Source organism: Galeopterus variegatus, unplaced genomic scaffold (genome assembly GCF_000696425.1).
Source record: "Galeopterus variegatus unplaced genomic scaffold, G_variegatus-3.0.2 Scaffold4948, whole genome shotgun sequence".
Classification (NCBI taxonomy): Eukaryota; Metazoa; Chordata; class Mammalia; order Dermoptera; family Cynocephalidae; genus Galeopterus; species Galeopterus variegatus.
The window spans coordinates 55,358-81,808 of NW_007731059.1; the positions used below are offsets into that span (position 1 = coordinate 55,358).

The 26,451-nt window shown below is 35.5% G+C and overlaps 1 protein-coding gene across 1 annotated transcript in view; it reads right to left on the minus strand.

Moving 5' to 3' along the window:
* LOC103604074 (low-density lipoprotein receptor-related protein 1B-like) overlaps positions 1-26,451 on the minus strand; it is a gene marked incomplete at its 3' end in the record, with an annotated part of 152,863 nt that overhangs the window by 40,272 nt on the left and 86,140 nt on the right. Inside the window, exons 11-12 of the mRNA XM_008588666.1 lie at positions 8,732-8,812; positions 7,346-7,513 (exon numbers count right to left, since the gene is read on the minus strand). Of these exons, the coding sequence (XP_008586888.1) occupies positions 7,346-7,513; positions 8,732-8,812 (249 nt within the window). The remainder of the gene's footprint in view (positions 1-7,345; positions 7,514-8,731; positions 8,813-26,451) is intronic.

Sequence of the window (26,451 nt, forward strand, 5' to 3'; positions counted from 1 at the left end):
ATAATCTTTGTTTGGAACTCCAGCTATGTAATTCCGGGCAAGTATCTAAACCTGTCTGAGTAATATTTATTGTGAGGATTAAATGAAGTAACAAATGCAAAGTGCCTAACAATTAGTGGGTCACCAACTATGCTAACTCCATTTTCTTCCCCTACATTATCACTAATGGAATCTCCTCACTGGTGCTTACTGCTAGACAATAGGTACAAAATGATTTAAGATTTTCCTATCTTAAACAAAACGAAATAAACAATAACAAAAGATAAGAGAAACATCTCGTCAGTATATTTTATTGAATCCTGTGCTGAAATTGCCAATATTTATTGGACAAATGAAGATGATTACATTGCATTAAGAAAACATATGTGACTAGATCAGTACACTTGGTCTCATACACCATCATGAAAATGAACTCTAGGATCTGAGGTTAGGTGATGAAACGGAAAAAGTTACTACCTGTATAAGACAGAACAAATAAGGAATGGATTTTGGGAGTATAATCAGATTTTGTGGTCAAGAAATAAACTTTCATTTAACAATTATTTACTGAGCATTCACTGTGTACCAAATACTGTGCTTCACTGTGAAAGCATAAGGACAGGATAAAATTATTTTAGTTTCCTTCTTAGATATGAGGACAAGGAGGTAGTGAGGTAAATGAATGAGAGTACAGCCCAAAAAGAAAAGCGGAAGTTTCCAAAACAGAAGCAGAGATAAATAGTCAAAGCAGGAGAAAATGAGCATGTGTGAGCATGTATATTAATAATGTTGTACACTTAACTGCTTAATGGATTTGGGTACTTGTTAAAGATGATTCATAATAAATCAAAACTAGCGGTCAGTACATTCTTAATTTTAACTTTGCATTTACACTGTGTTCATAATGTAAATAAGAGATCACATATTGTTCTAGCATCTTCCAACTTGTTCACTTAGCGCAGCAGGCAATAAATATTTCATTTTCAGACAGCCAAACAGAAGGTATTAAACAACAATGATAATAAACCAGGGTCAGATGTCCCTTCAAAATAACGAAAAATCCAATATTTAAGTTGCTTTTATGAAAAATTGCAAAATTTAGGCAAAATCTATTTTAGAGAAAACCACTTCCTTCTCCATCGAGTTCATGGTGAATTATTTGGTGTACATTTTTACACCAATTTCTGAATGGAAATTTACCCGGTGGAATAGTTATCCAAAAATTACTGAACAATTTGCAAATGTTTATATTAGAAATGCCTTACTCCAGGGGTGAAATTTAGTTGAGATTTCCCAAAAAAGTATAAGAATGAAAGTTTATGCAATTCAAATAAATTAAACTGTCAACAAAAAGATAAGATTAATTCTATATATTTGGTATTTCATAGATGTCCACAGTCATCTTATTTTACTGTTTCAGCCACAGAGTTAAATGTTTATAAGAAAAGTCTCACTTTAAATTTATTCTTGATATCCTTATAAGTAAAACCACCTTTTTACAAGAACCTTTCAATACATAAATAAATGGCCAGGCCTGAACTCTAGAGGAAGTTCCCGCGTTCCAAATTCCATGAGGGTCCAGCCTCACTTATTTTTTTCATTTGAAGAAACTATTCACTCAATAGCTTTAAGAAAAGGTCTCTATAGAGATATGAATCAACCCAAGAATTCAGACCAAAAAGAAACCAGAACTAAATTAATGAGAGATAGGCATTGTGCTGCAGATTGTCTTTCTATTCTACCTTTTCTGGTAGTGTCTCTCATCTCCTTCTCCCCCCCACTCTGTGCATGTGCGTGTGTGTGTGTTTCTGTGTGTGTAACAGTGACTGTATGAAAACGTAGTGCTTTCTGAAGATATTGTCATCTTTGCCTATAAGGAAGTTTGGAAATGAAGAAAAGAACAGCATAAAATTAAGAGGGAAGGATATGGATTTACATTAATCTAGAAGGAGACTACCCATTTTATCCATGAATTAATCATATTGATGATGAAAAACTGATCATCACTATAGAAATTCTTCTTTTTTAAAAGTGATTTTAGATAGAATATGAACTGAACTTAAATTCAGGAATTTTCTGAAATGGAGATGATATATGAAATGTTCCATTTCCTGGTATCTTCTGCTTCTTTACCATTAAAAGTTAACTCAAGAGTATTTCTACATTTTTGAAAACAATCTGAGTTGAAAGAAACTGCACCATATGCTCTGCCTAACCAGGAGTGTAAAGCAAAGTGCTGAGCAGTTATACGGTGGATTTGATCAGTTTTGACAGCCATTTTTGAAAACTCAAGCCACAATCCCCTGCTCTTTCTTCCACAGCAGGTCTCGGGACTGAATTATATGACTAATTGCATTGAATTTCTATTTTATCTTGGCAACAGCCTCACAAATACTACATGTGCAAATGACTTTCCAGATCAGCTTTAACAATTCTACGTGCCCTCATTATTTTATAATTTCTATACCAGAATATGTAATCAAAATGATGATAGATAAAAATATATAAATTCCCTTTGAAATATGCTGGATTGTTTTGTACCAAAGTCATCCCAGAATGTTACTTTTTCCCAAATTTCTGTATCTTGTATTCACCAAGTAGAATATTAGATTAGGAAATCCTAGTATGATTTATAATCTGATAAATATAAATCAGTTCAGGAAATTCTCCTAATTCTTTGCTTGAAATACGTTTAAGAATCATGTAGATTATCTGGATTTTTTTTTAGTGTTTCACCATAATCATATAAGAAATACATGGCATTCCCATTGGCAGTGTATCCTTTACAGTAATATATTAGTGAAATTGAGGTGTTCTAAAGAGGAAGGTCATTATCATTAAATCACTGCTGTTTCTATAATAAGCAACCGCCCCCCCCCAAAAAAAACTACCTACAGAACCAACAAGGAGGTATGCCACCCACTTCGGACCCTCATGAAGCAAAAGCGATCTTTTCAATACCTCTTAATGTGCAATGATCATTTTAACTCAGAGATAAATACACATAAAAGATAGGGTTGAAATCTCATTTCTGAGGTGAAAATAAATTAGCTTTGGGGCAATTTCTCCTTCACAGCATATTATGGGGTCGTGCCAGCAGGTCACAGATGCACACCCCATGAGGAGCCTAAAAAGACATCTGCAAGGAGGGGAAAATGCAGTTTATATTTAAAGTGCAATGTAGTAATGAAATGTTAACCACCCCTCATATGAATGTTTCAAATATTTCAAAAAATCTTTATGTACACTTTCTTTTTCCATTCCAGAATAATGATGAACAAAAAAGTTCTAGCTCATGTATCCTTGTTGAACAACTAAATGGAGAGAGAAAAGGACACAAGAATGAGCTAGAGATAAGGAGAGGAGAAGTGAGGGANTTGAGAGCGAGGTAGTACTTATTTGGGATTATATAAATGTCAATTCTAGAAAATTAGTTAAGGGAAAAGATTATACTCTATAGCTGCATAAACAGATGGTTGGATACAGAAATAAGAACAGATAATCTTTGTTTGGAACTCCAGCTATGTAATTCCGGGCAAGTATCTAAACCTGTCTGAGTAATATTTATTGTGAGGATTAAATGAAGTAACAAATGCAAAGTGCCTAACAATTAGTGGGTCACCAACTATGCTAACTCCATTTTCTTCCCCTACATTATCACTAATGGAATCTCCTCACTGGTGCTTACTGCTAGACAATAGGTACAAAATGATTTAAGATTTTCCTATCTTAAACAAAACGAAATAAACAATAACAAAAGATAAGAGAAACATCTCGTCAGTATATTTTATTGAATCCTGTGCTGAAATTGCCAATATTTATTGGACAAATGAAGATGATTACATTGCATTAAGAAAACATACGTGACTAGATCAGTACACTTGGTCTCATACATCATCATGAAAATGAACTCTAGGATCTGAGGTTAGGTGATGAAACGGAAAAAGTTACTACCTGTATAAGACAGAACAAATAAGGAATGGATTTTGGGAGTATAATCAGATTTTGTGGTCAAGAAATAAACTTTCATTTAACAATTATTTACTGAGCATTCACTGTGTACCAAATACTGTGCTTCACTGTGAAAGCATAAGGACAGGATAAAATTATTTTAGTTTCCTTCTTAGATATGAGGACAAGGAGGTAGTGAGGTAAATGAATGAGAGTACAGCCCAAAAAGAAAAGCGGAAGTTTCCAAAACAGAAGCAGAGATAAATAGTCAAAGCAGGAGAAAATGAGCATGTGTGAGCATGTATATTAATAATGTTGTACACTTAACTGCTTAATGGATTTGGGTACTTGTTAAAGATGATTCATAATAAATCAAAACTAGCGGTCAGTACATTCTTAATTTTAACTTTGCATTTACACTGTGTTCATAATGCAATGTAATCATCTTCATTTGTCCAATAAATATTGGCAATTTCAGCACAGGATTCAATAAAATATACTGACGAGATGTTTCTCTTATCTTTTGTTATTGTTTATTTCGTTTTGTTTAAGATAGGAAAATCTTAAATCATTTTGTACCTATTGTCTAGCAGTAAGCACCAGTGAGGAGATTCCATTAGTGATAATGTAGGGGAAGAAAATGGAGTTAGCATAGTTGGTGACCCACTAATTGTTAGGCACTTTGCATTTGTTACTTCATTTAATCCTCACAATAAATATTACTCAGACAGGTTTAGATACTTGCCCGGAATTACATAGCTGGAGTTCCAAACAAAGATTATCTGTTCTTATTTCTGTATCCAACCATCTGTTTATGCAGCTATAGAGTATAATCTTTTCCTTTAACTAATTTTCTAGAATTGACATTTATATAATCCCAAATAAGTACTACCTCGCTCTCAATTGCATGCTTAATTTCACTTAAAGATGAGAAAAGAAAGACCTTTCTATTTACTATGTGTCATTGTAATGAAATTTCACAAAGGGCACCAGAAGGGACCTAGGCCATTACATTAAATAGTCACAATAAGTCTGTCTCGGAAGGTCATTATCATTAAATCACTGCTGTTTCTATAATAAGCAACCGCCCCCCCCCAAAAAAAACTACCTACAGAACCAACAAGGAGGTATGCCACCCACTTCGGACCCTCATGAAGCAAAAGCGATCTTTTCAATACCTCTTAATGTGCAATGATCATTTTAACTCAGAGATAAATACACATAAAAGATAGGGTTGAAATCTCATTTCTGAGGTGAAAATAAATTAGCTTTGGGGCAATTTCTCCTTCACAGCATATTATGGGGTCGTGCCAGCAGGTCACAGATGCACACCCCATGAGGAGCCTAAAAAGACATCTGCAAGGAGGGGAAAATGCAGTTTATATTTAAAGTGCAATGTAGTAATGAAATGTTAACCACCCCTCATATGAATGTTTCAAATATTTCAAAAAATCTTTATGTACACTTTCTTTTTCCATTCCAGAATAATGATGAACAAAAAAGTTCTAGCTCATGTATCCTTGTTGAACAACTAAATGGAGAGAGAAAAGGACACAAGAATGAGCTAGAGATAAGGAGAGGAGAAGTGAGGGAGAGAGAAGGAGAGAGAGAGAGGGAAAGAAACTGAACTTATTACATAATTGATAATAAGAGACAGATAATATCAGTATGAGTAGTTTTATCTATAACTCATTCCTCTCCTGATTTTGACACAAAACTGAATTCAAATATGCTCTTGCTAAATCTTATGACATTGTCATAAAAAATTTCTTAGTTTTTTTTGTTTGTTTGTTTTCATTATAAGAGAAGGAGAGAGAGAGAGGGAAAGAAACTGAACTTATTACATAATTGAGAATAAGAGACAGATAATATCAGTATGAGTAGTTTTATCTATAACTCATTCCTCTCCTGATTTTGACACAAAACTGAATTCAAATATGCTCTTGTTAAATCTTATGACATTGTCATAAAAAATTTCTTAGTTTTTTTTGTTTGTTTGTTTTCATTATAATTTCTGTTATGTCCACTGCCAAGGATAGACATGAATCATGTCAAGCCCATTAACCACAAAGACTATGTCATTGCCTCATGGCTCATGGGTCATTGTTCAGCCATATATGGATCATTGACTCTGGTACCCCAGGTCATTCAGGTAAAATCAAAACCAAACAATATGTTTTTTTAATAAATCACTTACAGAATTCACAAAAAAGCCAGGGTTATTCTTTTAAGAACCTAATATTGCACAGATATTTTCTTTAATAGTCACTATTTCCAGAATTTACAGTTTAATGAGAGAGACACAGAGCAAAAAAGACAGATGAAAGGAATCCAAATCAGAGAAAACACTTTAGAAATTGTTTATCTTATAGGTTATCAAATATTTTTAGAAGACAAATATATTTCCTTGGAAAACACTTTGAAAATTCTTCCTTTCTTATGATCACAGAGTACATAATTTACTCCCACCTCACCTCATTAAATAAATCATTTTATTGTTTGTCTGTCTGCATGCTAGATATTCAAATTGAACAGGGACCATGTCTTTTCATCCTTTTGTCTATCCTTTAGTCCTTAATAAATATTTTCAGAGTAAGTGAAAGAATGAATAACAAATTCTTTCAATGTTTTAGTAGGAGAAAAATTTCTATTAAAAATGGTACTAATTGTATGATCGTTTGACAAGCTATTGATTTTTTCTGTGATATTAACATGCCCTATGGCTGATCAAATTTTGCAAAGTAACCCATGCAAATGACAGGGTCTACTTCCCCATGGATATGCTGAGAGCCACAATCATGATCTCCTTCCTCTCTTAGCATGCATTTCAGAAAGCCAGTCAATTGGAAATATACAATTGATTTTTTCTGTGATATTAACATGCCCTATGGCTGATGAAATTTTGCAAAGTAACCCATGCAAATGACAGGGTCTACTTCCCCATGGATATGCTGAGAGCCACGATCATGATCTCCTTCCTCTCTTAGCATGCATTTCAGAAAGCCAGTCAATTGGAAATATACAACCATTCAATAAGAGATTATTCCCAACCTTAAGCAAAGTAATTTGGTATAGAAATGAAAGTAAAATTATGCCTTTCTTATTCTTTCATTTTATTCTTTTGATATGGTTTTGGGGTTTAGAGAGGTTTAAAAGATTAGTAGGTAAAGTATCTGATGAATGTAGGAAGCAAAGCCCACAGAAAGTATCAAGGTATAAGGAGGCATTGAAGTGAGAAACCAGAGAAAAGAAAGTAAAGAGTGCAAGTAAAGAGATTGGCAAATTATTTTACAGAGTTCCATGTGTATGATTTTTATCTGATAAGCAATTTTTTATATGTAATATTTATTTGAGATACTCCAAATATTAGACATCAACTTAAAATGAGATTTGATAGATTTACAAAATTACTAACCTTCTTTGGTACAATTGATTTGGGTTTCATCACTGAAGTCTCCACAGTCATTGTCACCATCACAGGCCCAATGGCCTGGGATACATCTGCCACTGGAACATCTGAACTGATTATCAAAGCAAGACAGAACACAGCCAGCCTCATCACTCCCATCCCCGCAGTCGTCATCTGGAAAGAAACACCAATGTCAGGTAGTGAAAAATGATCCAGGGTGAAAATTTTTCTAATGAAATATCTTTTTTTATGCTATATAGACTTTGCATTTGTTTTTGAAAAAGGAATGACGAGTCAGTGGATCAACATTTTCCATGAATGGTGGGAGAATTATTCCTCTTCTGATTTAATATCAACTTCTAAACTAAGAGAAAAAAAAAATCCTTGACTTTGGATTTTGAAATTATTTCTATTTCAGTCAGAAATAACCATGACTGAATGCATTTATGGAGAATGATACAAGGGGAGGATACAACTAGTGATATAATAATTGTGGAAAATTATTATTTAAACCCATAATCCTGGACTGGGCAGTTACTCAGTTGGTTAGAGCATGGTGTTATAACACCAAGGTCGAGGGTCTGGATCTCCATACTGGCCAGCTGACAAAAAAGAAAAAAAAAAAAAAAAGAAGGAAAGAAAGAAAAAGGAAAAAAAACCCCATAATCTCTATATCCCAGACTTTATATCTTTAATTTAGTCTCTTCTTCCTCATCCTCCAACATTAGAACCCACTGTGTGCCCCTCCTCCACTGGCTCTTATATGTGTATTTATATTTGGAAATTGTTGTGTACTATTATTAGAAATGATTTCTATTCTTTATTAACGACCACTTCAGGAAGAAGGTGAGAGGACTATAAAGTGAAAGTAGATTAACTTGAAATAAATGACCGAGAATGCATTGATTCATATGTAATTTGTTTACCTGTATTTGGCATAATTTAGCAAAATGATACACTTGAGTGTAAGAAAAAACATAATTTGTGCATAAAAAGCAAGGTGATGGAGTTGAGGCTATCTGTATAATTCCATAATAATTTAAAACTACTCCATCCTGAGGTTACATAAATGCTTTGGGGAACCTGAGTTGTGCAGGTCATTTCTTTTGAATTTCCTTTCCTGTTTGTACTTCATGTTTGTAAACTTCGACTATGTCCAATATAATGTCTGAAAACAAATCTCTATAATAGCCCCATGGGACAAATATTGAGCTCCATTATCTTTAATGCTAATCCCCAATGATGTGCCAGCTGCCTTCTTTACCACTTGTCTTAGCCATTTTGCTTGACTCCACAAGCTTCTCTTACAAATCACCTTTGAAGGAAGCCCGGCAGCTCAGACTGCCAGATCCCCAATCAATCAGTGTTGTACAGTGAATATTTGATACTTGCCAGAGTCACAGTGCCATTTGCTGCTAATGCATCTTCCACTTTTGCATATAAATTGAGTTAGTGGCTCACAAGTTGGAAATTCTGTGAAAGGTATAAAAACGTCCAATAGGAAACATGTTATTGACTGTGCTTGACTTAATTTGTATTTCATTTGCTAATTTGATCAGAACTCTTTCCCTGTTCTCCACAAAGGCACAGAAGAAACAGCAGATAAACAAATACAGTGACTGTAACTTCTTGAGGACATAGGATACACATTCTTTTAATATCTTCTAAATGAGTACTTTGCAGTGACTGAATGCCTAGGATAATCATGTGATGAAGGATCATTTAGATTCAATATACTGGAGAAAAATGAATAGATGTTAACTCTGTACACCAGGGGAATCAACCTTCACTCAGAGGATACCAGCTGATGGCTCTACATGCTGTTACTGCAAAGTAATGTGTTCATGACTTAATAGAGGAAGGTCTTTTCTGAATGCACACAAACAAAGCAGGAAAGTCAAATCTAATTCTGCTTCTGGGAGATGCCAATATCACAAGGTGAAAGTAAAAGAATCAAGTAAATAAAATCAATTTAGTTAGTATCATATAGTTACAAAGACTTTGAAAGTATGAATTGTGAATATAAAAAAAAATCACAAAAAAATAAAAAAAAACAAAGAATTAGATTTCAAAATGTAATTTTACCCATTTAAACCAAAAGATCTCCTTTCCTAATCTTCAGTTAATTAAAACAAAAATACATAGAATCAGCACAGAAAACAGGTCTTAAAAAGAGATAATTAGCAAGTTTGAAGGATTAGTAAATCCAAAAGACAATATTGTCATAATGAGATCCACAAGTCAAGGCTGATTACAAAAAAAAGTAATGATAATCGGAGAAAAACATTTTTACCAAACAGTTCATCCAAGCAATTCAGAGTAGCTTACTAATATTTCCCAGGAGAAAGTTTTATTCTTTCTATTTCATAAATGGTAAAGTAATTCACCTAGAGTTTATGTGAGTTGCTCAATACCAGTGCTTTTAACTCCCAGGAGAATATGCATGGAATCATAAATCCACACACAAGAGCTCATATTATACACATTAGAAATAACAGAAAAAGAAGGAAAAAAATAATCAGTTTTTTGATATAAAGACAGAAGAAATTGATATACCGAGATAGATCTGTGGTCTATATTCTATACCAGAACTTTTAGCTCCCAAGAGAATATGCATGGAATAATAAATCCTCACAACAAGAGCTGATTTTATACACATTAAAAAAACAGAAAAAGAAGAAAAAAAAAAGCCATCAGTTTATTGATATAAAGACAGAAGAAACTGATACACTGAGATAGAATTAGAAGAAATTGATATACCGAGATAGATCTGTGGTCTATATTCTATACCAGAACTTTTAGCTCCCAGGAGAATATGCATGGAATAATAAATCCTCACAACAAGAGCTGATTTTATACACATTAAAAAAACAGAAAAAGAAGAAAAAAAAAGCCATCAGTTTATTGATATAAAGACAGAAGAAACTGATACACTGAGATAGAATTGTGCTCCATATTGTTCCTCTCACAAATCAAGCCAATACAATTCTGTGGCAAAAAATTGTTTTCCTATTTAAAACATTTGACTTAGGATCATAGGACATATTTAATAAAAGAGATCATAAATACTTTTAAATTGTATTCTGTAGGATGTCTCAGGGCTACCCAAGATAGCCGCTACCTGAGCAGGCTGGACTTTGGCTGTCCAAACTCCTTCTATTCACCTTATATCTATCTATATATATTTGACCAATTGATCAATCGATTGATCAATTGAACTATTTATCTATAGTTTTAATTTTGGAGTTATGAGTACTATTTTATTTGGAGAAAAGTATACGAGTAAGAAAAATGTATTTATCTCCTTAAAAAAATGAAAACCACTGATTGTGTCCAATCGTTTTAGCTCTAAGGCAACTGAAACTCAGAAAAGTTAGGCTTGCCTAAGGTTGCATGTACCCCCTTAAGGAAAAACAGGTCTTAAGAGTTCAGTTCTTCCAGTTCTGCATGCATTGTTCTTTTTAGCACATTCTATTGCCAATTTCCTATCTCATTTTCACTTATCATCCATGAATGTATCTAAACTGTTATTTTATTGTACCTATATTTTAGCATGTATTAAGCATAAAAATTAAACATTTTTCTTAAATTGTTTTACTATGCAGAGCCAGCACGACCACCACGTGCTCCAAGATGACTGCGTGCAACAGAGCAGGTAGGCGCCAACACGGGACCACCCCCAGTCCAGGCGACTGTGAGCCACCCACAGAGGCCCGTGCAGAGAGGCCTGGGAGCCACCATGACCACCATGCATCCCTAGATGCCTGCACATACCAGAGCAGGTAGGCACTGATGCAGGACCACCCCCGGCCCAGGTGAGCGCATACGACCCAGAGAGGCCCCCACAGAGAGGCCCAGGAGCTGCTGCGACCACCATGTGCCCCGAGACACCCGCATGCTGAGGCAGGTAGCTGCTACTACTGGACTCCTATCCAAGTACAGTCCCTAAAGCCCAGAAAGGCCCAAGCTTCCCACTTACAGGCACTGAAGCAGCCATACCAAATTGGCAGTCCCAGCAGGATTCTACCCAGACAGTAGGGTCAATTGACTGGACTGCGAAATCCCTTGCCACAATGACTAAACACCAAATGAAAGATACCAGAAATATGAAAAATCAAGAAAGTACACCACTAAAGGCTAATAATAACTCTCAAGCTCTAGATCCTATAGAACAAGAAGCCCTTGAAATGACTGACAAGGAATTTCAAGTGATAATTCTGAGGGAACTAAATGAGATATAAGAAAACTCAGCCAGACAGCACAATGAAATGAAGAAAAGTATACAGGACCTGAAAGAAGAAATGTACAAGGAAATCAATACCCTAAAAAAGAATGTAGCAGAGCTTGCAGAGCTGAAGAATTCATTCAACAAAATAAAAAACACAAATGAGAGTCTAACCAGCAGGCTTGCAGAAGCAGAAGACAGAATTTCTGACCTTGAAAATGGGCTGTTTGAAACAACACAGGCAGACAAAAAAAAGAAAAAAGAATTAAAAACATTGAGGAAAATCTAAGAGAGATAACAGACAACCTTAAACACTCAAATATCCAAATCATGGGTATTCCAGAAGGGGAGGAAAAAGGAGATTGCACTGAAAACATACTCAACAAAATAGTGGCAGAAAACTTCTCAGGTTTAGGGAAAGACACAGATCTTCGGATTCAGGAAGCACAAAGATCCCCAAACGTACTTAACCCTAAAAGGTCACCTCCAAGACATGTTATAGTCAAACTGGCAAAACTCAAAGACAAAGAGAGAATCTTAAAAAGCTGCAAGAGAGAAGCATCAAGTCACCTATAAGGGAACCCCAATCAGCCTAACATCAGGCTTTTCATCAAAAATCCTAAAAGCCAGAAAGGAACAGGATGATATATTCAAAATATTAAAAGACAGTGATTGCCATCCAAGAATACTTTACCCAGCAAGGCTCTCCTTCTGAAATGAAGGGCACATAGTATATTTCTAGACAAACAAAAACTGCAGGAATTCACTACCACATGACCACCCTTACAAGAAATTATCAAGGGAGTACTGAGTTTGGTACCTGAAAAATAATCACCACTGCCATAAAAACTCAACAAAAACAAAAACCCACTAGTAAAATAAAAATGCCAACAATGAAGAGAAAAAAAAAAAAAAAGAAAGAAGTTTATCTACCACCCCAAGAAACCAACAAATAGAGAAGACAATCAGTAAATCGGAAAGAAAGGAACAAAAGACATGTAAGACATCCAAACAAAAATCAGTAAAATGCTAGGAGTAAATCAACACTTTTCAATAATAACTCTTAATGTAAAAGATTAAATTCCCCACTCAAAAGACACAGACTGACTGACTGGATTTAAAAGGTGGACCCAACTATATGTTGCCTTCAAAAGACTCACCTCACCTGTACAGACACACATAAACTAAGAGTGAAAGGATTAGAAAAGATATACCATGCAAATAGAAATGAAAAACAAGCTGGAGTAGCTATTCTTATATACGATAAAATAGACTTTATACCAAAAGCGATAAAAAGAGATAAAGAAGACCACTATATAATGATAAAAGGATTTATCCATCAAGAAGATATAATAATCATAAATATATATGCACCCAACATCAGAGCAGCCAGATTTATAAAGCAAACTCTATTAGACCTAAAGAGTCAGATAGACACTAATACCATAATAGCAGCATACCTGAACATTCCATTATCAATATTGGACAGATCATCTAGGTAAAGAATTACTAGAGAAACACAAGATCTAAACAACACTTTAGAGAAATTGGACTTGGCAGATATCTACAGAACATTCCATCCAACAACCTCAGAATATTCATTCTCATCAGCACATGGAACATTCTCCAGGATAGTTCACATGTTAGGGCAGAAATCAAGTCTCAACACATTAAAAAAAGTTGGAATTATCCCATGTATTTTTTCAGATCACAATGGATTAAATTTAGAAATCAATAGCAAATGAAATTCTGGAAACTATACTAACACATGGAAATTAAGCAGCATTCTACTTAATGACATATGGGTCCAAGAAGAAATTAAACAGGAAATCCAAAAATTGATTGAAACTAATGAGGACAATGATACATCATATCAAAACCTGTGGGATACCACAAAAGCAGTACTAAGGGGGACATTTATCACATTAAATGCTAACTTCAGAAGAATGGAAAGATGCAAATAAACAATCTTGTACTTCGCTGTTATCAGAAGGCTCGCAACAAAGAAAAGCCCAGGACCAGACAGGTTCACTGCAGAGTTCTGCCAGAGCTTTAAAGAGTAATTGATACCAATTCTCTACAAACTATTCCAAAAGATTGAAACAGAGGCAATTCTCCCAAACTCATGCTGTGAAGCAAACATCACCCTGATACCAAAACCAGACAAAGATACAACAAAAAAAGAAAACTACAGGTCAATATCATTGATTAATATAGAAGCAAATCCTCAAAAAAAAAAATACTAGCTAACAGAATACAGCAACACATACACAAAATTATACATCGGAATCAAGTGGGCTTCATCCCAGGGATGCAAAATTGATTCAACATATGCAAATCAATAAATGTGATACACCACATCAGTAAAAGCAAAGACAAACACCATATGATCATCTCTATAGATGCTGGAAAAGCATTTCACAAAATTCAACATTCATTCATGAAAAAGACTCTCTACAAGTTAGGTATAGACAGAAAGAATGGCAACATAATTAAAGCCATATATGATAAGCCCACTGCCAGTATCATCTTAAATGGGGAAAAGCTGAAAGCTTTTCTGTTAAGAACAGGAACTAGACAAAGATGCCCACTCTCATCACTCCTATTCAACACAGTGTTGGAAGTACTAGTAAAGGGACACAAAAATCAATCACATTGTATATTGATAAAATTAAATTTAATTTAAAAAAATTGTTTTACTATGCAAAGTAGTACTTCTCTGTGTTTATCAGAAATACGTCTCTGTAAATACCTCCGCTATTTTAACACTAGGTTCACAGGTTTTGTCTATACCAGCCGATTCTTCATAATATTACAGGGCTGGAAATTTCAATCATTTAGAATTTTTAATCTTATCTTCAAATTATGTAACACTATAAACTTTGTATTTATTTTTATAGGGCAGATTGTACCAAGATTTACCTAATCATTTTTGTCACACTTTTTTAGGCTTATTAGGCTTATTCTTGAGCATTGTTTTAAGAGTTGAGGACTTCATGGTATTCCAGGTAGTAGTTCTGTTCAAAATTAGGTTACTGACAATTTTCTTAGTACTTTAACCAATAAAGCACATCAGTGAGGGTATCTTCAGAAAATAAGATTTTTACATGATATTGCCATAGTTTCTCTAGAATGGTTGTGTTTTTACCTTAAGAACTATGATATTTTTAAGTTAAAAATATGTATTAACACATAGTTCTTGGAAATTGTGAGTAGCTGAACTTAATAGTAAAATAGGAGTAAAATAATTTTGCATGATATTGTCAAGGACTTCCCTTGTGTATTATCCTGAAAGTAATACCTTACATTAAAATTAGAGGCTAGAATATTCATCCTCACTCTTAAAAAAAATAGGAGTAAAATAATTTTGCATGATATTGTCAAGGACTTCCCTTGTGTACTATCCTGAAAGTAATACCTTACATTAAAATTAGAGGCTAGAATATTCATCCTCACTCTTAAAGTAGCAAAACAATGAGGCAACTTTGGAGCCTGCAAAAACTCTCCAGGATGTGTAGCGAAGCTGGAAAAAGACGGTCAGCCAAGGTGACCAGTAATGTCAGCCAGTGAACAGACTTCAGATGTTAGCTATCTTTAGTATTGGTAACTTACCAATTGATGAGATGCATTGATATTATTTCACAAATAATATGGAGGGAAAGTGGGGGACTCATACCAGATCTAGTGTATATGGCATCTTGAGTACCTGCTTCTTTACATCCTAAAATGCAAGTTCTTTGTGTGAGTTTACATTTGAGTCTTTCCATCTGAGGTACTGGCATTTGAATAGAAATTATTCCAAAACTGAACAAATCTTTACGAAGTTTTATGATTATCAAAATCACACCTTAGGATATAAATTTTAAAATAAGTTTAACTTTTAAAAACCATACAATGTCATCGTAGCCAAAATATAATCCAAAGAAGAAGTAAAAAGAATGCACGCACTGATGAAAAAGTTAAAAGGACGCAAACACTGTATCACAAGCTATCCATGCAGCAACTCAACAAATACTCTGTCATATAAAGGGAAGATTTAAAAAGAAAAGTGGAAATGCCCAAGGCATAATTTAATTAATAGTTCTAAGAAAGTTTATTTTCTTACCCGACAAGATAATGAGAATTTATGTTTATGTTTCAAGAATTAACATGGATGTTGCCCAAAATATGTTTTTTCCTTAGATATAGAATGAGAAGATGTACTGTAGACATGAATCAGGGAATCTAAACAAAGCATTAATTCAAATTATGGTTCAAATGAGTGAACACTGAAATGCAGACTCTAAGATACAATGAGATCTGATTTTTTTTTCCTTTTTGTCTTTTTTACTGACCAGTAACGGGATCGCAACCCTCGGTGTCATGCCCGTACCGGGGACCGGCAACGGGATCACAACCCTTGGTGTTGCGTCCACACCGCGCTCAGCCAGTGAGCGGGAACTGGTCTCCACATGGGATCCGAACCCTCAGCGGGAGCGCCGCTGCGTTCCCAAGCAGCGCACTCTCCAGTGCGCCACCGGGACGGCCCAAGATCTGATTTTTTTAAATAACATTACATCTTTGCGGATCTAAATAAGATAATTCACATTTTAAAATCTCTCTTCTATATATTTAGGATCATAATAAACAACATCACAAGTCTTACTACAAAAAAATAAATCATCCCAAACAACTGGAAACTTCTGAAACTTGGTGATACTACATTGGCTGGGAAATTTTCCAAGTGAACTTTAAGATTGTTTCCAATTGTTAGATTTAACTCTAAAAAACAATTTCAAAGAAACCTAGAAATTAGCTCCCAGTAGGTAAAAAATTTTCAGAATTACTAATACAATCTAAAATGCCATTTTCTTACAGATTAAGTGCATCATTAATCTCTAAGAAATGAGAGACATATACATTCTGCCCACACTGAAAACAACATGCATACACACATATAATGCAAACGTATTCTTAAAAAATTAATGTTGTATTTGATTTTTTTAAAATAATTTATTTATTGAATCAAAATTTATTATACATATTTTGGGGGTTGAACATTGAGATATGTTGATTAAATCAGTATTACTAGCATATATATTGTTACAAATCATAATTATTCGTTACGCCCCTTGTCCAACCTTTCCCCTTCCCCCATTCCCTCCCCCTCCCCCCTCTAAGTGCCCTAGATTTCTTCTCTCCTTCTGAAAGAAAAATGGTTACTCTGTTAACGTGTTGCCTAGATGATCTGTCCAATGCTGAGAGATGTGATCAGGTCCCCCAATATTATCATAGAGCAGATGCTTCTTCTGTCATTCTGAAATGGGTTTTGTGGAAAGAGACATCCTCTTTTTTTCTTTGTCTCTGCTGGTGACTCTCCTTGTGTGAATGCACTCCAGTGGTTGGCGGACCATCTGCATGGTGGCTGTGGTGTCTAGCCGCTTTTGTAGCAGCCCTGGTTATTGTGGTGGCTGTGGTGGGGTACCCATGTGGGGGTGCTATTTTTGGCATGCTCCTTGGCACTGGCGGTATACCTGGTTGTGGGGTGTGTTTGGTCCCCTTCTCCATGCCTCTAGTCTCTGAGCAGAGCCCAAGGCACTGGTGCCATGTGCCTGGTTGTGGGAGAGAGGTCCATTCCCCTTCTCTTTGCCTTGGGTCCCCAGGCAGGCCCCAAGGTGCTGGCATGGTGTGCCTGGTTGTTGGAGGGTGGTCCAGTCCCCTACTCCATGCCCCAGGACCATGGGTGGGCCCCAAGGCACTGGCTTGGTGTGCTTGATTTGGGGAGGGTGGTCCAGTCCCCATCACCATGCCCCGGGTCCCTGGTTGGGCTCCAAGATGTTGGCATGTTGTGCCTGGTTGTGGGAGGGTGGTCCGGTCTCCAACTCCATACCCCGGGTCCCTGGCTGGGCCCCAAAGTGCTGGCTCAGTGTGCCTGGTTGTGGGAGGGTGGTCCGGTCCCCTTCTCCATGCCCTGGGTCCCTGGGCAGGGCCCAAGGTGCTAGCATAGTGTGCCTGGTTGTGGGAGAGAGGTCCAGTCCCCTTCTCCATGCCCCAGGACCATGGGTGGGCCCCAAGGCACTGGCTTGGTGTGTTTGGTTGTGGGAGGGTGGTCCAGTCCCCATCACCATGCCCTGGGTCCCTGGTTGGGCTCCGAGATGCTAGCATGTTGTGCCTGGTTGTGGGAGGGTGGTCCGGTCCCCAACTCCATACCCTGGGTCCCTGACTGGGCCTCAAGGTGCTGTCTCAGTGTGCCTGGTTGTGGGAGGGTGGTCCAGTCCCCTTCTCCATGCCCTGGGTCCCTGGGCAGGGCCCAAGGTGCTGGCATGGTGTGCCTAGTTGTGGGAGAAAGGTCCAGTCCCCTTCTCCATGCCTCAGGTCCCCAGGTGGGCCCTGAAGCACTGGCTCAGTGTGCCTGGTTGTGGGAGAGAGGTCCATTTCCCTTCTCCTTGCCTTGGGTCCCCAGGCAGGCCCCAGGGTGCTGGTATGGTGTGCGTGGTTGTGGGAGGGGGATCCAGTCCTCTTTTCTATGCTTCAGTTCCCCAGGCAGGCCCCAAGATGCTGGTGGTGTGCCTGGTCCGGAACTAATTTTTTGTCCTTTGCTTCTAACAGGGGGGAACTTCCTGTGGGGACCAGTACTTGGGCTGTTTGGTTGTTTAAATTGCTACTTTGCTGCTGTTTCCCTAGGGAAAGCTTTTTGTGTAGCACAAGGTTTAATGGTTTACCTCATAGGCACTTCTGGCTCTCCAGAGACCCGGCGGATCTGTGTTCTGTACAAACTCTGATCTGGGACTGAGTTTTTTCATCAAACTGCACCCCATGCAATTCTGTATTCCTGACCAGTCTCCTCTGAGTGGTCCTGTATTGATTGGGGGGCAGATCAGCTGTCCTTGCTGTGTCCCAATGTTCCCCTGGTGGGCCCGTCTACCCCACTGCCTGTGCTCCAAACACTTCCCATGGGACGGGCCCTGTGCTGGTCCCTTGTGATGACTCGCTGGCCTCTGAATGGCTCCCTTTTTTCAGTTGCTCTGGCTCCTCACTCCTGCATGGGTCCACGGGAACCCTATTAGTGGTCTTGCTGTCCTGGGGCCGCCATGGACACCTTCTCTCCTGCCACCTCCAAGTAACTCCATCTGAAGGGCACAGCTGCGGCTTCTGCCAGCTCCTGCTCCATGCGCTCAGCAGCTCCAGCCTTTAAGCAGCCACGGCTCGAAATGCTCAAAGCAGCTTTTTCTTTCTCTCATAGTGGTTTCTCCCGCCTTCATGAACTCCATAGGTCTCTCCTCCTCTTCTGCTGAGCTCCAGCAGTTCCGGCTTGACTGATGTTACATTTTTATAGCTGTAAATTGGTTGATTTGTGAGAGAAAGTGACGATGTGGACAGTTTATTCTGCTATCTTGATTGGATCTCTGTATTTGATTTTTTAAAGGAATTTTTTAATTGAAATATATTGATTATACATGTTTATGGGGTACAAAGCTATATTTCAATACATGTATACAATGTGTGATGATCAAATCAGGGCAATTAGCATATTCATTATCACAAAAATTATCATTTCTTTGTGATGAGAACATTTGAGCTCCTCTATTTTAGCCATTGAGAACACAAAATAGATTATTGTTCATTATAGACACCTAGCCTACTGTAGAGCACTAGAACTTATTTTTTCTCTCCAGCCATAATTTTGTGTCTACTAACCAACCTCTTCCTACCCTTTTCCCTGCTCCTCTTCCCAGCTTCTAGCAACTACAATTCTACTGTCTACTTCTAAAAGTTCAAGTTACTTTATTTTCAATATCTCACATATGAGTGAGAACATGTGGTATTTATCTTTCTGTTGCTTATTTATTTCACTTTACATAATATCTTCCAGGCTCATCTGTTTTGCCACAAATGAGAGGATTTCATTCTATTTACAGCTGAGTAGTATTCCATTTCAAATATATACTACATTTTCTTTATCCATTTATCTGCCAATGAATTCCATATCTTGGCTATTATGAATAGTTCTGTAATAAACATGGGGGTACAGATGCCCCTTTGGTGTGCTAATTTCCCTTCCTTTGGATAAATATCCAACAGTGAGATTGCTGGATCCTATGTACTCTTATTTTTAGTTTTCTGAAGAACCTTCGTACTATTTTCCATAATGGCTGCACTAATTTACATTCTCACTGACAGTGTACAAGTGTTCCCTGATCTCTTCTCCACATCCTTACCAGCATTTGATATTTTTTGTCATCTTGAAAATAGGCATTCTAATTGGGGTGAGATAATATCTCACAATCAAAAATATATGATTTGCATTTCCCTGATGATTAGTGACATTGAGCATTTTTTAATATACCTGTTCGCCACTTGTACATTTTCCTTTGAGAAATGTCTGTTCAGGTCATTTGCCCATTCTTAAGTTGTATTATTTGTTTTTTTTGCTATTGAGTTGTTTAAGTTCCTGGTATATTCTGTATATTAGTTTCTCGTCAGATGAATAGTTTGCAAATATGTATTCTCCCATTCTTCTGGTTGCAGTTTTTACATAATACTTAGTTATGCCATTTCTCTTGTCAACTCTCTAGTTCAACTTAGCTTACAAGACCAAAAGTCAAATTACTATAAACAATTGAGAACTAGAAGAAAGCAGAGGGCAAAACACTAAAAAGGACAAAGGCATTATTTGAAGGGAAGCATATAAAGGAGTAAGGTTATTAATGTTTTATTCTGGTTTCATTCTCAAAGTAGTGTGGCCTTGGGTAAATCACTCAGACTCTTTGGTCACAGACTCTTGGTTTGGGTCCTGTAAGTCTTAAAGATCAAGAAGTCAGAAGAAATGCCATGTAGAAATGCACAACACCCTGAAAGCATTCAATGTAGCAAAAAATGGGGTTTGCCACTTGAATGACTCCTGGGGTTATCACAGCATTACAATAAACCACAATAGTGGATTTTTGAAACTATGATAGAACTAATACAAAATGTTAAAATTGTCTTTTGCTTTCTTAATAATGCAGTCAAATATGCAATACATTTTAGGAAGAATTCCATCAAAAATTTTAAATATAAGGCCCTACATTTTTCACTAATGTGGGAAAATATTATATCCGAATTCCTTAGTATCCTATCAGCAGACAGAGAAATTAGGTCTAATTGCAATATAATTTTTCCCCTAAAAATAAAACAAAACAAAAACCTCTGAAAATAAATTTAACATTTTCCCTATCCTTTTATGTTAGTGTTAATTTAAAAGCTGAAAATGGTATCAATATTTCAGTTTGTTTCTCAGTACTTGCTCTGTTAAAATACTTATGAATTCTTATATTTGACAAAGACTTCAATGTTGCAAATAATCTTTTCTTTCTTTAATTTTCATAAATACACTTTGACTTTGGATCTTCCTTGAACACAAATTGCAGAACACTTGGAAAGATTACCTGATTAACTCTGAAAAAGAGAAAAATTATGAACCAAAGTGGCTCACATTTTATCAGGTTACAATTACAGCAAGGAAAAGAAAACCATATTTTATCTCAGTAGTTACTTCTACCTCATAGAATATTTAATATGGATTAATGGACTGTTAAAAATCTTCTATTGTTGCAGGTAGTATGCTCAATTTATATATTATATCTTCCACTTAAAATTTATTGCCAAGTTATATGTATGCTATTATGTAAATGACTACAATTTTCTTTCTTTCTCAAGGGTAATCATGGTTGGTATGATACTTACATCTATCTGGTATAGAAGGCATAGAGGAATGTTTTCCTAAGGAGGTAGATTTCAGACCTAATTTATGTTTTTTTTCCTGTCTCTGACTTAGGAATTTTCCTACCTATTTCTTCTCTTTGCCCCCACAAAAGAATATTTCTAAGTAATTTGTTACTGAAGTCTGAAAATATAGTTGTCATACGTTTGTTTGAAATCACGTAGCCTACACCTTATATAGATGAATTTCACCTTCATGATTAAGTATGTAGAAAATACATAGAAAATTCAAGTTAAAATAAATGACAAGGTAAGAATACAAATATTTTAGTAATCTAGGGTTAAGGAAGTGTTATCTTAATACAAAGGAGATAATAGCAATCACATAACCTATCATTATTTATCAAGTATGTAGTACTAGGCTACCACATATGTACATTGTACCTTTATATTATTTTATATATATGTGTGTGTGTGTATATATATTATATATATGAAATTTGCACTCTTCACAACAGTCCTGCAATTGCTATTTCAACCCCAATTTGCAGAAGAAAATAGCTTACCTTCCCTATGGACACATTACATAACCAGCAAGTGGCAGAGTAAAATTTGAATACAAGTCTGACCAATACCAAAATGCATTGTTTTTTTTTTTTACTCTGCTATGCTAATCATACTAACACCTTTAAAATAATGCTATAGCTTAGAAATATTCAGGAAAAGAGTAAAAATTTAATTCTCCATTCTATGTTTTATGTCTTCCATTTAAACTCTAATTCTGATTTTTAACTATTTTAATGAATACAATTAAATATTGCTATGGAAAATGGTGCTTTTAAAAATTATAACTATTACAGGGCTACATCTGACGACTAAAACAGATAATATTCCTAGACACTGACACTATGTCTGGCTGGTTATGGCTCCTGAGAATTGGTCTTATAGAGGACAAACTTCAAAAGATCCGCTAGAGTAAATACATTTTGAAAAAAGCATGTGAAAGCAGTGCATTAAAGTTTTCTTCATTTTGCCATTCTTTCATTGTTGTTACATAAAAACCACATTTTATATACTATGTATAAGAACACAGGCTTTGCAGACAGGCCAGCCTGGGTTCAAATCCTGGCCTTATTTCTAATTAGTGTGTGACCTTGGGCATGTAACATCTCTGACCCCAGGTTCCTAATATGCAAAATGGAGGGAGAAACTACTTCAAAAGTTTTATTCATTCAATGTATTTTACTGAGAACTTCACACCAGATAGAATTCTAGGCCTTAAAGATATATCACCTAGAATGAATGAATGAATGAAATAGTGCTAGCCACTGGGAATACAATGTTGAATTTTCTCTTTTCTAAGAGTGCTTATAATCTAGTAGGAAAGACATTAAGAATATAATTAAAGAAAATATTTTAATAAATATCTGATAAATGCTATGATATAGTCAGTATGAGGTGCTACTGTAGCAATAGCAGAAGCATCTGAACTAATCCTGGTTAGACATTGCTTCCCAGAGTTAGTGATGTAAAAGCTGATATAAACGATATGTTTGAGTTGGATCAGATAAACTGGAGGGAAAGGAATGCTTTCCCCAGAAGGAGGGTCTGGGATTCGTAAAGGCCCAGAAGTGAGAGTACATAAAATATTCGAGAAAAAAATAATTTCGGAATGACTGCCTTAGGGCATAAGATAGAGTGGTGAAATAGGCTTGAGAAACAGATTTGGAAATGATCACTGTTTAGATGACAAAGCTTTGGGAGTCAAAGAGAACAGCCAGGGAGAGTGTACAGAATGAGACTAGTGGAAGCACTCGGAAAAAATATTGAATAGTTCTAGCAATATGACAAACAAATGAGAAATGTTAGATAAAATAACCACCAAACATTTTAATACATAGGTGACTGCATAAGAAAAAAATTCAAGTTTTCAGAGTTCAGAATGGAAAGGCTGCTGAAGACTAGAACAGTGAGTGAACTATAACTGCTCTGTGTGTCTGTGTGTGTGCCATCTGTAATTTTGTCTCCAAAAGCAGTAAAAGAAAGCTGGATCTATAATCTAGATGCTTGAGGTTTAATGTCATTGTGTAACTGGAAACAATGTCTATACCTTAAGTACAGCGGTAGATTAGATAATAACCCCTCCTAGTACAAAGAGATGTCTTAGCTTGGACTAAAAAGGAAAAGTCTCTCCTGAAAATTTGTAACTAAGAGACTGTACCACAAGCTCTTCTATCCGTAATTCAAAAAAACCCAGTTGAAAAGTTAATCCAGGGCATGTAATATTTCAGAGGAGTGGCAAGAGGCTCAGGCATGACCCAAGAGAGACCTCAGAAGATTTCCACAGGAAGTTAAAAATTAAAGATTCAGAATTACAGATGGACTCAAAATTAAAATTAAAAAAAATAATAATTGAAAAGATTAAAAAATATGATGAGTGAGATTTAGCAAATCTAATGACAGCATTAGACCCACAAGATGTTCAGATATTTAAAAATATCTATATCTGTAGAGATTATAGATTGAAATCTTATAGGAGCTATAAAATAGGTAAGTCAAAATTTATTTAAAAGATAAAAACAAAAATAAAGCCACGTAAAAAAGACACCCAGAAAAAATAGGCAAATTTGATAACCAATTGAGACATTTAGAAATGAAAACCAGTGTCTTGGAATTAGAAACTGCATGGACAAGTCAAATTACAAATTAGAGCACTTGAAGACAGAATAATTAAACTTGAAAATCCGAAGAAATTGCTATGGCTGCAGCTCAAAGATTTAAAATAATGTAAAATAGATTAAGGATTATGAAGGATAGAATACAAAGATCTAACATTAAACTAATAGCTCCAAAAACATGGAACAGTGATAAGGGGAATAGCGATATTCAAAGAGATGATTTCTTACAATTTCCCAGAATATGACTTTAGATTCAGGAAGCACAATCTTTAAATAGATGAAAATAAATTCACATATAGAAGAAAAACTATAGTGAAAGATCTACCCCTCCTCCCCACCCCCCACAACAGAAGGGAAGTGAGAACTTTATAGAAAGTACCTGCTATATCAAAGATAATAGTGAAAGAATATCTGAAAGTTAGGCAGAGACAGAGGAGACAGAAAAACATGATGCAAATTAAGAAATAGCCCGTCATTTAATGCAAAAGGAGAAAGTGTTTCAAGGAGGACAGTAGAACTTTAAAAAAAAAAAAAAAAAGTCCCATTGAGCTTGGCAAAGACAGTTTTGGTAGAAAAATAAATTTCTTGTCTATAGTAGACTGAGTGGAAGATGGATACAAAAAAATATTATGAAAGTTTTCCAAGAAATTTGAATGTGAAGAATATAAGAATTAATGTGATCGCTGATGAAAGACATAGGATCAAAGGAGAGTCAAGTTGTTGGTAATCTGTTTTTAAGGGGGGGGGAGTTAAACATGTATAAATATTAGTGGGAAGAAATGCATCAAGTGAGAAAGTGAAAATATAGGAGACATACAAATTGCATTTTCTGTTTTTATACATTTTAGCACAGCAGAAAAATCTTCAAACCCGAAGAACAAATTCATATCTAACAGTTGTAGTTCTCCCTGGCAATTAAAATAATTAGCACTAAAAGAAACCTATGTTAAATTTAATCCTCAAGTTAATTAAACAATACATTGAGATTTTTATCCCAGGAAATGATTAAAGAGAGTAACACCTTTAGTAAATTAGAAATGTTCAATGAAATGTGGCAGATAAAATCAACAATTATTAATTCATTTATAGTTCATATCAAAGTTTACATAAGTAGATCAAAGTTTATATAAGTATATCACAGTTTAGATAAGTATCTCAAGTAAATTAATTTTGTCATATATTTTAAGACTATATTTCAGGAAATTCCAATCTTTTTTTTTTTTTTTTTTTGGTGTACATATAATACTATATCCTCCAAAAAAAGAAAGAAATATTATCTTGAAACAACAAACTTTTAAAATTGCAAAAATTAAAAAAATAACATATTATGTGACATTTTATCATATTTTTCTCATTCTAATTCACACACTGTGATTATTAACTGTAGCAGTGTATAGACACAAGGAATAGACACTTCAGTGCCCTGAAATGGTAGTCAGGTTGCCTGAGATACTCTTTTTTTAGCTTCATTTTTGCTACTTTAAATATTAACATATCAGTAAGAGTAAATTTTGCCAGATTGCTTATACATGTTGACTTTTTAGTGCAAACAATACTTTGGGATTCTTTGTCCCTAGTTCTATGGTTGATTGGTTGGTGTCCATTTACAATTCTGAATCTTGGCTATTCTTAGACTATCCAGACAGTTGCCTTTTCTTTAATATATAAGGGAAGCAAAGCACAAAGGGGAAAGAGAAGCGAATGACACTTTGAATAGACCATACTAATTCTGATATCACCCAAAATAGACACCTTTTGTTATTATGTCCATACTGAATCAAGACATAGTTATGATTATAAATGGTTCGAAGGCCACACTCTCGCTTATTCTAATTACAGACCTTTCCCCTGACATGTGCAAACAACATAAAAGTTCCCAAGCAATCAAATTGTCATTGAGCCTCACATTAACAGAACTTGACTGCAAATGGCAAATCACAGTGTCATTAAGTGTAGAGTATCAGACATTAATAGAACTAGCACCTTTTTTTAATGTTTCCTGACACAGAAAACAAAAACCACTAAACAGACAGAATACAGGAAAAAGAAGCATACAGTCAATGAAAGGGGATCCACAAAAATTACAGGAGTTAAAGCCAGGAGTAAGGCAGCAGCACTAAACCTAGTCATGACTGATGGATTTCACTTATTTATTGTAATAGATTACTTTTTATATATTGCTATTGCCAATATTCAAAGATATATTTTAAATTTTAGCAAGGTTCATAATTATAAATTATTGTAAATTTTTTTGTGTAAATCTATATGATATGTAAACCCATATTTTAAATTATCTTATAGAATAAATAAGCACTGATGTTAAACTATTAATGGATTAAAAAACAAAGGGGAGAGTAGTACTACTAATCAACCAAGGGGAGAGTGATACAGTTAACTACCAAAACACTGCAATTGCTGTTTTCTGTGATTTCTATTCAATCCCCATGAGAATGCTATGAGGTAGTTTTTATTATTGTCACTTTACATATAAAATAAAATACATTTCAGAGAATTTAGCTTTTATTTTT